Source organism: Mesocricetus auratus, unplaced genomic scaffold, assembly GCF_017639785.1.
Source record: "Mesocricetus auratus isolate SY011 unplaced genomic scaffold, BCM_Maur_2.0 Super-Scaffold_100026, whole genome shotgun sequence".
In the NCBI taxonomy this organism is placed as follows: domain Eukaryota; kingdom Metazoa; phylum Chordata; class Mammalia; order Rodentia; family Cricetidae; genus Mesocricetus; species Mesocricetus auratus.
In genome coordinates this window covers 8,259,608-8,274,942 of record NW_024429207.1, presented here as the reverse complement: position 1 = coordinate 8,274,942, position 15,335 = coordinate 8,259,608, and the positions used below count along the sequence as shown (strand labels likewise).

The following is a 15,335-nucleotide window of genomic DNA, read 5'->3' as shown; positions in this document are numbered from 1 at the left end:
GACCGCCATTCAGCTCATGCCAGCATTAACATGGATGGAACAATCCCAGGCTTTGCCACAGTCATAAATAGAAATCATTACACCATTCACATTAAAGCACACGTCTCACTACAGTGTAGTGTGCACATGAGTTGTGTCATATAAGTGGAGCTGAAATCTGTCTTTTATGTTAATAGACCCAGGTAACCCTCAATACAATTTCCAACTATCTCTAAGAGGGAACAGCAAGTGAAGAATTTGTTGTATACTTTGAACCAGGCCACGCCCTACCCTTTCTCTCCTCTCCTATCCTTTACAATCCCTTACCATGAGAGTAGAACTTTTCAAATGAGAGATTATGTCTCAAGATCTAGCAATTTATTAAAGATTACATTCGACCTAGAAATGTAGATCCAAAAATACAGGTCAGCAACCTCAGAATAAGTCATTATCCAACACTATTTATTAAACAGCATTAAAATCAGGAAGGGTGGTACAGCTGAGTCTCATGTTTAAGTTTCCTTTAAATGGCATGGAATCATGCATTCCGTAACCTTGTGTATTCCAGGGAGTTACTGAGAAGAGCTAGAAAACTAACTGCTTTCCCAGGATGTCTGCTGACACAGCCTTCTGGTTCTTCACATTTAGTGCCCTAAAATTAGAAAAGGAATGCACATTTAATATTATCAGTCTGGGCAACACACCTTTACATCCTTTCAATATTTACATTCGAACACATTTTATAGTATTAAATCCCATAGCAATTGTCTGGGATGGGGGTTATAGATGGTTTCAAGCCACCGTGTGGGTTCTGGGACTCAAATCCAGGTTCTCTTTGAGATCAGCCACTGAGCCATCTCTCCAGCCCCTGTCCTCAGATCTGCTATTTTAAAAACTATATATTATGGAACTGGAGACAGCTCAATGGTTTAGAAAACTCACTGGTTTTGCAGAGGACCCAGCTTCAGTTCCTAGCATACACATGGCAGCTCAGAACAATCTAACTCCAGTTCCAAGGGATCAGATTCACTCTTTTGGCTTATTTGGGTCCCAGGTACACACATGGTACACATACACACATGCAGGAAAATACTCATACACACAAAACAAAAATAAAGCAGCAAGTATTTGCTAAGGCATCTAAAAGAGATGTAATTTTTCTTAGTTTATGGACTAAATATAAGACAAGCCTACCTTTTGATATTCAGCGCCATTATGCTTTCAATGGGTCTGCTTTTCGGTCCATTTGGTGGATGGAAAATCTTCTCCCCTTTCCCAGGAATCACCTTTCCCACTTTGACCACATAAGGGTCAGCTGAGTGTGCTGGGTAAGGTTCAAATGTCCCTGCCTTCATGCCACCAGCCTATAGGTTAAAATGAGATAATTCACTGTGTTTGTAAAATGCATCTACAAAATTACATTGTCACAAAGTTCACATATGTCTTTCTAGTTGATAGACTTGGCTTTACATTTAAAGTTGTCTATTCTGTTTCAAATACCAGCAAAGGGTCCCTCTACTGCCAATTCTGTAGGATCCAAACATTATAATTCTAATAGTTTTCTATAAAAACAGAAATGTCTGTAGAAGATAACACTCTACACTGCTACCAAGCAATGATAGTTTATTGCAATTTTAATCAAGATACCAGCTAGTGATTTAGTAAGCCTATTAATGAAGAGATGAGAGAAATGGAAGATATATTTCTCTATAGAAGGGGATAGGGAGCTTGGCATTAACATGGGAATGCTGGATTTCAGACAATGATGGTCGAAGATCCTCTCCCCACCCAAAAAATAAAGGAATAGCATAGATATAGACAATGAGAGGGAAACATGATCTACTCTAGAATATCCTTAGGGTCTAGTACAAGAAATCAATCCAAATATTTTTCTATCTACATGTGAAACAGGCCAGCAACTATGTGGACTTTTTAAAGTGATTTGATAGGATATTTATCTTTACATTATACAGCCATTGAGATAATTAATTCTATGTGGTGACATATGGCTGTAATCTCAACAGAGGATGAAGGATCTCAATTTCAAGGCCTGCCTGAGCTTCTTATAATTAGACGTTATGAGCGAGATGAAGAGCGGGGAGAGGGGAGGGGACAGGGAAGAGGATGGGGAGACAGGAGTAAGGGTTAGGGGAGGAGGAATGAAGAAGATAGGATTACAGCTCAATGACAGAGCGTTTGCCTACCAAGTGTGAAACCCTGGGTTTGATCCACAGCAATGTAATAAACCGAAGGAAAGAAGGAGAAAGCAAACCAATTCATTCTGTGAAATTATAATGCATTCAGAATTCTTTTGCTTGTAATATGTATGAGGCTTTGTGAGGAACAGAAATGTCCAGTGCTATCTAAGTTGTCATACTTGACTATGTTGGAATCTACATTCTATATGAAATAGAACAAGGAATTTAAAAGTAATTCTAAGTTATGGGTGCAAAGAGCAGGGAAGTAGTTCCTCCATGGTCCTTGTCTAATGTGTGCAAGGTCAGTCACAGGTACCCCTGGCACTACAAAAATGAGGTCTGGGGAAGAAGAGAAGGAGAAAGAAGAAAGAAGGAAGAAGGAAGAAGGAAGAAGAAGAAGAAGAAGAAGAAGAAGAAGAAGAAGAAGAAGAAGAAGAAGAAGAAGAAGAAGAGGAAGAGGAAGAGGAAGAGGAAGAGGAAGAGGAAGAGGAAGAAGAGGAAGAGGAGGAGGAGGAAGAGGAGGAGGAAGAAGAAGAAAAAGAGGAGAAAGAAGAGAAAGGAAGGAAGGAAGGAAGGAAGGAAGGAAGGAAGGAAGGAAGGAAGGAAGGAAGAAAGATGAAAAGAGGAAAAATAAGGAACCTTGGGGGGCTGTAGAGATGGGTTGGCTATGCAGAGTACACACTGCTCTTACAGTACACCCAAATTTGAGTCTCAGTACCCATGTCTAGTGGTTTACAACAGCCTGCCTGTAACTTCAACTCCAGGGGATCCAGCTCCCTCTTTTGGCCCCTTTAGTCACACGGGTGCGCGCGCACACACACACACACACACACACACACACACACACACACACACACGCACACGCATAGGCACACACACATATTCACACACATATATACATATACACACATATTTATACATACACACACACAACACATACATACAGAAAGACACGAGTAAATTAGAAAAGAAAACTGGTGTAAAAATTCTTAATAAGGCCAGGCGGTGGTGGCGCACGCCTTTAATCCCAGCACTCGGGAGGCAGAGGCAGGTGGATCTCTGTGAGTTCGAGGCCAGGCTGGACCGACAGCCTCCAAAACAATACAGAGAAACCCTGTCTCGTAAACACCAAAAAAATTCTTAATAAAATACTAATAAGCAAAATGTACATTATATTCAACAACCACCACAGCATTAGCAAGTGGAAGTGACTCTAAAAAATATAGTATTGTTAGTCACCTTTTATAACAAAAACAGAAAGCAAAACAGGATCTAATAGTTGGGGCACTTACAAAAATAAGACGTGGCCACGTTATAAGATGAGAAATATTGTAAAATAGTAAGATTACAGATAACATGTACCTAAAAACCCAAAATAATTAACAAAACACCTATTAGGACATAAGGGCACCTAATGAATACTTGCTTTAAAAACCGAATGTTTCTATAGAGACAACTAATACAAAGGGTAACTGCTGAGTAGAACCTTAAAGTAACTAGGAACAAATAGAAAATGTGTAGGCCTGGGTGGTGTAGAGCAGAAAGCTGCACTGTGTAAGCACTTCACTTGGAGATCAGATGATCCAAGTTATAAATATGTTAACACAACGAAGATTCTAAACGTTTAATTTTCCAACAAAGTATCACAGAGAGTTTGTGAACAATGTAGGTGTGTGTGTGTGTGTGTGTATGGTAATGCATACATGCATTGGAATGTATAGGTGTGTGCACGCGTGCAGGTGGAGACCAGAGGACAGCAGGTGTCTTTCTCTGTACTTGCCTGTCTTATTGCCTTGAGACAGGCCTGGACACTAAACTGGAGGCTCACTATTTCTTGTAGGCTGACTAACTGGCTAGCAGGCTCTCAGAATCTACCTGTCTGAACTCCCCAGTATTGGGGTTATAGTATAGCTTTTTACATGAGTGCTCAGGATTCAAACTCAAGTCCTCACACTTTCAGAGAAGTGCTCTTACCCACTGAGCAATCTTCCAAACCCTGTATCAGAGGGTTTTGTTTGGGGGCTTTAAAGTAAGCCTGACGTTCTACAGAATACATATAAATCAATGTTTTGTGATGCAGAAGAAATAAATAGACCAATCAGCTGGAATACAAATTCAAAACTATGCTCTCAAAAATGAGATTGTTGAACTTATGAAGATAGTGCTTTGGGACTAGAGAGATGCCTCAAGTGGTTAAGAGCACTAGATACTTCCGCAGAGGACATGGGTTCTGTTCCCAGAACCCACATTGTGCGACTCATAACTGTCTGTAACTCTGGTTCTAGAGCATCCCATGCCCTCTTCTGGCCTTCAAGGGCATGTGTGTGTGTGTGCGTGTGTGTGTGTGTGTACACGTTGGGTATGTGTACAAGCATATATATGTACTGGTATGCTTGTCAGTGCATGGGCATGTTAGAAGTCTTCCGATTTCACGCACCACCTTACTTTTTGAGGCAAGGCTCTCACTAAACCTGGAGATCACTTGTGGCTACACTGACCAGCCAGCAAGCCCGCTATGATCAGTCTGTCATCTCCTTCTACCAGATACCCATCAGCAAGCTTACACAAGCATGCTACCAGGCTCAGCTTTTCCTGATTGCTGGGGACCCAACTCCAGGTCTTCATTTTGCATAGCAAACACATTACCCATACAGTCATCTCTCCAGCCTGCTTTATGGCTTTATATGATCTTGTAAAACCTCAAACAGAGAAAGGCTGATTATTTACATGAGTACTACAATAATTTAACAGCCAAAGACAGATTCTTTCCCACCCACCCATCCATGTCCCTCTCTTATTCCCTCCAGGCTTCCTATATGGCCCAGGCTGGCCTTGAACTCAAAGTTGTCACGCCTCAGCCATCCAAGAATCAGGCCATATTTCTTTGTACTGCTCAATTATTTCTCATTCCAAACTTTACCTTTTTACCAGGAGAGGAGGGCTTGAAAGGCTTTAAGAGGTTTTCCTTCTTTTCTTCTCTTTTAAGTGGAGGTAAAGGAGTCTCCAGAAAATAGGGATTATTATCAAAATAATCCTTAGGGTAAAGGTTCAACTTGAAGGGTAACCCTTTGAGTAGCCGGTGGTGTTCTTCATTATCTTTCTGTAAATGAAAGAGTTTGAAACTACACAACATAAGTCACACATGTTAAACATGAATCAAGATTCAAATCACCTGTTAAATTAATTATGCAAATAGACATGCCTACTTATAAATAAGCACTACTTTCATTTTGAACAGACTTTATGTGAGATACAGCAGTCTATTCCTGAGAAAATCCTTACTACAGATCTGGACAGCAGGCAGGAAAAGGACTGGTCTCCAACTCAATCCCAGTTCCTTCTTGCTTTTTAGCATGTTTTTAGGAATTAAAGGAAGCAGCTGACCTTTGGAGTTACACCTTCAAGTGCAAATAAGAATACTGTTTCCCCCTTGATATTGTTAAAGATTAAATGAGATTATGTAGAGAAAGTTTTTGGCACGTGGTTGACCTTTAGTAAATATCACTTTTAGTTCTAAGCACGAAAAACACTTAGTACTTACATTATAATTAAATATTACAGTATTTTTAGCTACCTAATACTCAAGCAAAGCAAAGGCTATCTTTTCAGTCTTATATTGCAATTCTTTCTATGTGGAAGAACTGTTTAAAAATTGCCAGATCTACAATATTTATCCCTAGCATACAAATGGACTTTGGGTGCCCATCGCACAATGAGAGATGCTCTCTCAGCCTGAACTCTTGAGGGAGGGCCTAGGCCCTGCCCTGGATGAAATGACAGTCTATGGATACCCCCCCATGGAAGGCCTCACCCTCCCTGGGGAAAGGAGTGGGAATTGGGGGAGGGAGGATAGGAGAGGGAGGGAGGTGGGGATGGAGAGGGATCTGGAATTGACATGTGAAGCAACCTTGTTTCTAATTTAAATTTAAAAATAAAAAGACATAATTTTAAAAATTGCCAGATCTAGATAAAATACCAAAAAAGTGTTGTGAAATATAGACGTAGAAAGATGAAATATTGATTTTTTCCAGTATTACACACATGAAACTTGATATTTCATCCTTTAACAAGCTGAGTGGAAACAACTTAAATGAGATCAAAGTGTTCCAGGGAAGACATGTTTCCCTAGTAGGGTGTGTTGGCTAGTTTTGTGTCAACTTGACACAAGTTAGAGCAGTTTGGAAAGAGGGACTCTTAGTTGAGAAAATGCCTCCATAATATTGTTCAGTAGCATAAAAACAGACACATTGATCAATGGAATTGAACTGAAGATCCAGGTATAAGTCCACACATCTATGAACATCTAATTTTTGACAAAGAAGCCAAAAGCACATAGTGGAGAAAAGACAGCATCTTCAACAAATGTTGTTGGTTAAATGGGATGGCTGTATGTAGAAGAATACAAATATATACATATTTATCACCCTGTGCACAATTAACTCCAAGTAAATCAAGGACCTCAAAACAAAACCAGATACACTGAATCTCATAAATGAGAAAGTAGGGAATAGACTTGAATTCCTTGGCACAGAAAGGGACTTTCCAAACAGAACATCAACAGCCCAGCCACTAAGAATAACAATTAATAAATATGACCTCATGAAGCTGAAATGTTTCCATATAGCAATGGGCATGATCACAGCAGCAGAAACCCTAAGGCATCAGTGTGTGCTGCCTCTCTCAGAGTTCTTACTCCTCTTGGAGTCTCCTCCTGCTTTGTATATCTGTATTTCCCTGGAGAACTTCGTGAGTTCCTAGCCATCTGCCTTCTTCTTTCCATTCTGGAGGACAAGTATTGATCTTTAAATATTATATGTATACTTTAGACAGTGCTACTTAAATTTTAGTTTTCATGGGAATCAGTTGTTAGATATGATAAGGTAAAAAGGTAGATTATTGAATCTACTTTTTTTTTTTTTTGGTTTTACGAGACAGGGTTTCTCTGTATTGTTTTTGAGGCTGTCGGTCCAGGATGGCCTCGAACTCACAGAGATCCACCTGCCTCTGCCTCCCGAGTGCTGGGATTAAAGGCGTGCGCCACCACCGCCTGGCTGAATCTACTTCTAAAAAGTGTAGACATGCGATAAAAGATAGATTATTGAATCAACTTTTAAAAAGCAGCTACTAATTTTACATATTTTACATTGGATTAGACTCCTGTATATTGTATACAAATATTGTATATTGATACAAATTTGAGATTAATTTGTTAAGACATATTATATATACATTTCTGATATAATTCAAGATATTGTACCTATACAGCCCACTCAACTATGTAATGCAAATATCTAGTCCATTTGCATTTGACAAATTCATCAAAAATACTTCATTATCCATCTTATCTTCCTGAGTTCAAAATCTTGTACCTAATTTACTTTCTGTTCTAATTTGCATTATCAAATTATCTTTTTATGTCTCCCAACTTTATATATCTTTAGTGAGTTTTCCTTCTGAGTCTGGTAAACAAGGAAGTATAACTATAACTATCTAGTCTTCAACATCCTCAGAGACTGGAGAAGGAAATATTGTTAACTAAGTAAACAGGAAGTGCAAGCAAGTGGCTTCCAAAAAATGTGGGAAGTAACAAAAGCATCTGGTGCCTGGACAGTCACCCAAAGATTCCTCTGCATCATTGGGACATTCATATTCATCCTATAGGTTTCTAGCATCTATGACAGACGTTTCTGTGAGCAGGATTTTCTGAATGGCTGTCCCACCTTGTCTTGGCAAAGTTTTATAATCTCTCTCTGTTGTGTCCTGTTTGTCCATTTTGGACACCATACTGTCAGCAGTTGAGGCAAGGGCACTTTCTTGCCCAGTGGCTTACCTTTACCACAAAGAACGTAAACTCCTTGTGAGTTTCTTTGATGCCTAACATCTTCTCTTAAGTATATTGGTGCTGCTAGGAGCAAACATTGTCATTAAAAAACTATGTTATTAAAACATTTTAAATGCCATATTCTGTAGATCTCTGAATTGTTGGAAGACAACCTATCTAAAATATATCTCGTTTGACTTTGAAAACATACCCAATATGACTACAAATTCAATTGTAATAGGTAACTAATTACTAATCTGCATTTTATTATTATCCTAAACAGTTGGCAATAATAACTAGATGACCTTATTGCCTGTATATATTGTATATTCTTACTGTACTTATTGTATATGGTTTTTCTTATGTTAGTTGTAGTCTTTTTTATATTAAACAAAAAGGGTGAATTGTGGTAATATTTATGATTTATTATAGCTTGACTGAGGATTCAGAAAGCAAAGTCAGCCACAAGTCATAGAAGCCAGCAGACACCTTTAATCCCAGCAGCCAGAACCTAGGAGGTGGTGGTACACACGTTTAATCCTAGGATTCAGGATTAAGGGGAAGACACATCTCTGTGAGTCCAAGATTACCTGGATCTGCACACGACTGATCCAGTCCTAACGAGAAACAGCTCACACAAAGATGATCTCAACATCTGGGATCACATGCCTTTAATTCCAGAATTAGGGAGATATATAAGACAGAAACAAGGTCTCAGTATTAGGGACTCATTCTCCAGTCACATTGAAGATAGGAGGGATTCATTCTCCAACCACATTGAGGATAGGAAGTCATTCAGTCTCAGGATTCTCCAGCCATGCTGAGGAGAGGCAGCAGGATCAGCCCATCTCGCCTGAGGTAGTGGTAAGAGCTAGTGGCCCACTACTTTGCTTTTCTAATCTTCGGCTTGAAATTTGAACTCCAATATATGTCTCTGGGTCATTTTATTTATTGAGCAACAAATTGATAATCCATTCACCAAATCACCAAATCTTTTCCTCACAGACTTCTGATTACACTGACCTGCTCTGTGGCCTTTTTATCAGAAATGTTAACATTCACCTTCTGTAATTCTAATGTCTGCTATTATGCAATTCTTAAAAATGTGGATGGGTGTTTTGCTTACATGTATGTCTGTTAACCACTTGCATACCTTGTCAACAGAGTTCAGAAGAGGACATCGGATCCCTTGGAACCAGAGTTACAGGTGGTTGTGAACTGCTATGTGATTGCTAGGAATCAAACCTGGGTCTTCTGGAAGAGTAGCCAATGCTGTTAACCACTGAGGCATCTCTCCCACCCCACATAGCAATGTTTTGAAAGTCCAATGTTTACTAGACTGTGGTTTCATCAGAACATTGTATTTGTTTTACTAATTGCTGGCCTAGAATATTGCTATACCCCAGTGATCAAGAGACAGAACAAAATAAAATTTTATTGTGAGTTAGTTCTCAAAGTTGAACAAATAAAGGTTGAAAAGTTCAAAACAGATTATTTTACCTTATAATTCAGTTTTGCTGCATCATAGAAGTCAGCAGAGTGTGAAAGCTGCTTGCCTATGGTAACATTGGCATAGCTAAAAAAATGAGGAAGTAAGCATGAATGCAGGGCTCAGATGATTTTATAAATTAAAACCAACAAACAAGGGTACTAAAAATATCTTACCCATATCCAGTTCCTTTTTTTCCTGGGTTGGTATATAAATTCTTCCCAGGTGGCTGATATTTGTCCCTGGGTCTTAACTGTGCACTGAAGAATGGGACAGGGCCACCAATTGTTCCATAATAGCTTCCTAATCCACTTCTTCAATGCCATTTGAGGTTTAAAAAATGAAGATATTAAAATGTCAAATTTCATGTCATTTATTTCACCGGAAATTATAAACATTTTAAAGAATTGAAAAAAGCAGAAAGCTTGGCTAGATTGACTGACTAAATCTTACCAGAAATCAGATGGTTACCCCTATAAGTCATGTAACTATTGTACCTATGGGCACATCTTGTCACAGTGGTCATTCTTGTAGTTCATAGCTGGATAAGAAAGCTAATGACTTTTTCCCCACAACAGGCTACATAGCTTCCTTTACTACTGAGAGCTGTGACGGGGGAGGTTCCATACGCTGTGAATATGTGTTTCTCTTATTGGTTGATGAATAAATCCTGATTGGCCAGTAGCTAGACAGGAAGTATAGGCAGGGCTACCAGACTAGGAGAATTCTGGGAAGAGGAAGGCAGAGAGGAACCACCAGAGGGATACCATGTAGCTACTGGGAAGATAGGACATTCTCCAGCAAGCCAAAACCACATGGAAATACTTAGATTAATAGAAATTGGTTAATAACTAAGAGAGAACTAGCCAATAAGAAGTCCAAGCTATTGCCAAACAGTTTGTAATTAATATAAACCTTTGTGTGTTTATTTGGGACTAAATGGCTGCGGGAACCAGGTGGGACAGGAACTCCATTTATAGAGCTGGTCATCAGGAATGAAGCTTCCTGGACAGTACCACCTTAATTTCTCCATGTTCTATGATTAATACATATTTATAAAAAGAATTTATAAGGGATAATCTTCCTCCCAGAAGTCATAGGTTACCAAATAAAAAGCCAAGTTTCAGGTGTGGGATACCTCCCATCAACTTTTGGGTCAGGTCTGTCCCAGAGAGTCCCACAAAACAATACAGGTTCTTGCCATTGCTCTTGGATGTCCATCAGAACTTGATGGTTTAGACCCTATTGCTAAACATACATGAATCATAAAATATGGAGAAATTAAGCTGGTACTGACTAGGCAGCTTCCTTCCTGATGACCAGCTCTCAGTACCAAAAGATGTCATGTAGCCTGTTATGGGGCAAAATGTCACCAGCCGTCTTATCTAGCTTTGAACTATAAGAATGACCACTGTGGCAAGATATTCCCATAGGTACAATAGTAGCATGAATATCATAGGAATAATCAACTGACTTTTGGTTGTATTTGAGGTCAACTCCTCAAGAGGAAACATACCTGGTACAGTAAATCTAGCCAAGAACCCATGGTAGGGATCTCACGTTCCTGGGGGTGAACCTATGACTAATATTCTGCTAAATGTACATAGGATCAAACTGCTCTCCAAATTTCTATCTCTATACTCATATATTAATAAAGTTCTCAGACATCCAACAGAGGAATTTCTTTGTGCAGTGGACAGTGGTTAACTCAGAAAATCACAACTCATCAAAGAGCAGAAAATAGGCCCCAGTGCTTATCCACAAGTGGGACATGTGTGCAACCCCCTCACTGCAAGGCTCAGGAACCATCTCAGAATAGAAGGTGGAAACATTGTAAGGGTCAGGGGTTAGGGAGGACCAGAGCAAAACAGTGTTCCTGGACAGGACAGGACCACTGCACTACTGAACTCAAAGCATTTGTGGCTGCCTATACGAGACAGCCACAAGACCAAGCCGATCTACACTGAAGCATGGGAGGGGAAAACCTCATGAGTTTCCACCCCTCACTGAGAAACTGTGGACAGTGTGGCTTCTGGGAAAGGAGAATTGGTTGTCTTTAAGGTGTGGTCCCTAGTGAGTCCACTAAGCTCCAGCAGATGGCCCCACATCTAGGAGTACATGGGCAGCACAAATTGAACTCTTCAGGTTACTTAGAAAGAAAAAGAGGGCATGAGGTTGAGGGGGGTAGAGAAATGGAGGATGGAAAGGGGAAGGAAAATTATATTGTATGAATTTCTCAAAGAATTAATGAAAATATTGCATTTATAAAAGATCACCTGTCAGATGGAAGTCTGAACTATAGAAATAAAGTTTCACTAACTTTGAATAAGTAAGAATGAAATTAGACTTTGGTCAGTCCTCATCTACCATAAATTCTAAACTGGGAAAAATCAGACTTATAAAGTGTGAATGCAAGTCATATTTAAAATTTCAGTTATATAATATAATATAGCATATAGCACAGTCTTGTGATTTAATCAGAAGAGGAAAAAAAGAATTTTCACTTTGACAGTTACCATAATCCAAATACTGGTAAATGCCATGATTGTATCATCACAATTATTTAAAAATAATCTATCAGAAAAAAATAATCTATCAGTGATAAATTATTTTCTTTGTCTAAAAAAGCATTTTTCTTCATTCCACATTAGTATTTATAATTTTTATAAGCAGAAAAAATATACAAGGGTATAAACATGGTGACCCAAGGTATTTTTCATCATCACTTTTGCAAATTTTTTAATGTATCTTCATTATTTAGTGGGCTTTTATTAAATAAACTAATAGAGAACAGTGACTGGGATAATAAAAAACTAATACGATAAAGATCTATTTAAAGTTGCCTGTCTGTCTGTACCACCTAAATAACTGTCTCCCCTAAAGACAATCATAGTTCAAAATTGCATCCCACCGAAAATTAATTAGAGAGAGAAAGAAGAAGATAGTCAGGACAGTTTCCCAAAATACTTACGGCTTTTTCTCTCCACTACTAGGGATGAAGGCTTTGCCTATATTTTTTTTGGATTCTGCCATCATATACCGTCTCCTCACTTGATTCAGATTCAAGTAGCCTTCCCCCTCAAAAATCCTCACAAACTGGGGGTCAAAGTACCCTGCTTGGAGATTGGACATTTCCTTTGTTCCCCCGGGTAGCATCTGTCTATTTTTGCTTGCAGCCTCATTAAAAGGTCCTTCACAAATAAAGAACATTATCATCTTGAGTTTGAGCTGTAAAACACTAAAAACTGCATGAAAGGCAGCATCGACAGTAAAATCTAAGAGGTTTTCAGGAAAACATTTGAACATTTGGGCGGAGGTGGGTTTTTTGGTTTGTTTTTTTAACTTGAATTTTTGAGACAGGGAATGTCTGGGTGGCACTAGTGTTCCTGGAACTCACTCTGTAGACCAAACCGGCCTCCAATTCAGAGATCTGCCTGCCCTTCCTGGGATGGGATATCCTGTAGCCCAGGTTGGCCCTAAACTCCCAATCCTTCTGCCTCCACCTCCCAAGTACTAGGGTTACTGCAGTGCACCACCACACCCAGCTAGCTTAGATCTTCTTGTTATGGCTTTCTTTAAAAAGAATTCTTTCAGCTGTGCAGTTAGCACTTACTTTCTTTTTCAGAAAAGTGATAATGGGTACCATTCATGGATCCAAATGATTACTGTAGAATAGTGTCCCTGCATGGGCAGGAGAGATGGCTAAGAGTACTTGCTGATCTTGCAGAGGACCGGGGTTCACGTCCCAGAACTTCAGTCTCCAGGGAATCTGGTATCTCCTTCAGACTTTCACGAGCACCAGATACACACATGGCGCACGCGCATACATGCAGCCAACTACTCAGACACATTAAGTAAGCCAGTAGACATTTTAAAATATAAGGCACAATATTCTAGAAGAAACTTACCATGGAAAGAAATAAAATTATGCGCGAAGAATAAATGAAGGTGGGGCTTGAGCGATAACAGCTCAGTGGCTAAGAGCATTTGCTTCCCACACCCACCCACATGGCAGCTAACACTCATCTGTAGCTCCAGTTCCAGAAGATCCAATAGCCCCTTCTGGCCCCCTCGGGCACAATGCGTGCATGTGGCACACGAAACCACATAAAAAAGTAAATAAATAAATCTAAACGGGTCTTTCTTTGAACGTTTAACTCTGCTTCAGTGTCCCAAGTTGTCCCAGTGTCACAATGTCAACGCTAGAACTCAATGCTCTAAAATATGTACCATTGAAAAATAAATATTGGCAGGTATGGTGACACACACCTTATCCCAGAACCCAGGAAGCAGAGGCAGGAGAATCTTTGTGAGTTCAAGGCCATCCTGATCTACATAGCAGGTTCTAGGATAGCCAGAGATAGAGAGAATCTCTCTCTCTCTCTCTCTCTCTCTCTCTCTATATATATATATATATATATGTATATACATATATATGTATGTATGTATATGTATGTATGTATGTGTGTATGCATGTGATATATATGTGTGTATATATATATTCTCTTCAAATAAAATCAAATTTTTTGTATGGGAAATGCGCGCTACTTATCTATTAAAAATGCCAAAGACACTCACGATTATATGGTGACACATATTTATCTCCCACGGTAATGTATTCCATCTCACTGAAGAGGCCAATCCTCTCCATATCGGTTTTCCCTCCTTCCCCAGGCATGATTGCTTCTTGCGGTGGAAACTTCAAAAAGGTCCTTAGATCTTCTTTTGCAGCAAAATCCTACTTTGCGTTAAAAACTACAGGGAATTTGTTTCTCAGTGAAAAGAATGACTATTAAATTTTAAACCTAATTCTCTTTAGCTTTCGGATTGGTCAGCTTTGTTCGTCACTTCTTTTATCCCCCTCCCCGGCCGCCCCCATCAGTTACACTTGTCTCCCCAATCTTCGTTATCTGTTAGTGAAGGCAACCTTTGTTTTCCCAGCGGGCTGATGGCTCCACAGTTGGGAACCGTGAGTGTGAATCCTCGTCCCCACCTTCCTGAGACAAAGGTCTTCACCAAGCTGCCCACACTGTAACAGAACTCCTGGGACCCCCTGGCCTAGCCTCCAAAATGACAAAGCCTTAACACCACCCGCTTCTTTAGTTATTTCCCAGAGTAGCCCAGCACCTGCACAGCCAGGGAGGAAGGCTCTTGTCGCCTTTGTCCCGACCTTAATTCGTAAATAAAACTCACTTTCATTCACACATTTAACAAATGCTTTGCAAGCCTCTCCTCCTGGTCAGGGAGAAGTAGGAAAACAGACTTTTAAAGGCATTATACCCAAGGACACCAGAAAATCGTAGGATTCCACACAAGCAGCATCTGGCAAGTTCCCTTCAGAAAGTTTGGGTAGGAAGGTTCTTCCGTTATAGCCCTGTCCGCTGCAACCTTGCAATTTACTCAGTACATACTTTTCTATGCCAAGGGGGATGGGGGGAGGTGGGGTGGGCAGCGTTGGCTAAAGGGGAGGAAATAATTGAACTGAGTTATTTCAACCAGGGAAAGGAGGCTTGAAGTAGGCAGGTATCTAAGGAACACCCAAGTCCTGGAGGCCAAGTCACCTATCCGAAGGGCACCCAATGCCACAACCAGGATCAGATGGCCCAGCTCCAGTCGGGGTTCACTCCACCGCAGTGCTCGGGGAGATCGGGGGAACGCGCGCCCGGCGCCTGCGCTCGCGCTCGCACCTACAGCACAGCTGCAGAGCGGCGCGCGCCTCCCGGTTCTGCCAGCCGCATCTGGCGCTTGTTGGGCTGCGTTGCCGTGGGAACGGGAGAAACCATTCTCAACACGCTACGGGTGGCCACCGCAAGATTCGAGTCCGCACGGAACCTCTGAGAAGATCGGT

The 15,335-nt window shown here is 40.3% G+C and overlaps 1 protein-coding gene across 3 annotated transcripts; it reads right to left on the bottom strand.

Annotated features, from left to right (window-relative positions):
* Positions 1 to 420: 420 nt before the first annotated feature.
* CUNH4orf47 (chromosome unknown C4orf47 homolog) lies at positions 421 to 15,282 on the bottom strand. 3 transcript variants are annotated; one of them, XM_005066664.4, is made up of 8 exons: positions 15,175 to 15,282; positions 14,066 to 14,242; positions 12,459 to 12,678; positions 9,664 to 9,801; positions 9,499 to 9,574; positions 5,098 to 5,277; positions 1,174 to 1,343; positions 421 to 631 (listed from the first exon to the last, which is right to left on the bottom strand). In XM_005066664.4, the coding sequence occupies exons 2-8, from the start codon at positions 14,163 to 14,165 to the stop codon at positions 565 to 567; spliced, it is 951 nt and encodes a 316-aa protein (XP_005066721.1). In that variant the 5' UTR covers positions 14,166 to 14,242; positions 15,175 to 15,282; the 3' UTR covers positions 421 to 564. The 3 variants fall into 3 exon arrangements, with proteins under 3 accessions (XP_005066721.1, XP_040587770.1, XP_040587769.1); XM_040731836.1 differs by having other exon boundaries at positions 15,179 to 15,253; XM_040731835.1 differs by having other exon boundaries at positions 15,049 to 15,183.
* Positions 15,283 to 15,335: the final 53 nt, after the last annotated feature.

What these genes read in the sequence shown, in the direction of transcription:
- CUNH4orf47 (XM_005066664.4), bottom strand. Translation starts at nt 14,165, where the DNA reads ATGCCTGGGGAAGGAGGGAAAACCGATATGGAGAGGATTGGCCTCTTC. An exon ending in CAGCAAAACTGAATTATAAG is followed by an intron (nt 5,278 to 9,498) that starts GTAAAATAATCT and finishes TTTCATTTACAG; the next exon opens with AAAGATAATGAAGAACACCA. An exon ending in CCTCCTCTCCTGGTAAAAAG is followed by an intron (nt 1,344 to 5,097) that starts GTAAAGTTTGGA and finishes TTTAACCTATAG; the next exon opens with GCTGGTGGCATGAAGGCAGG.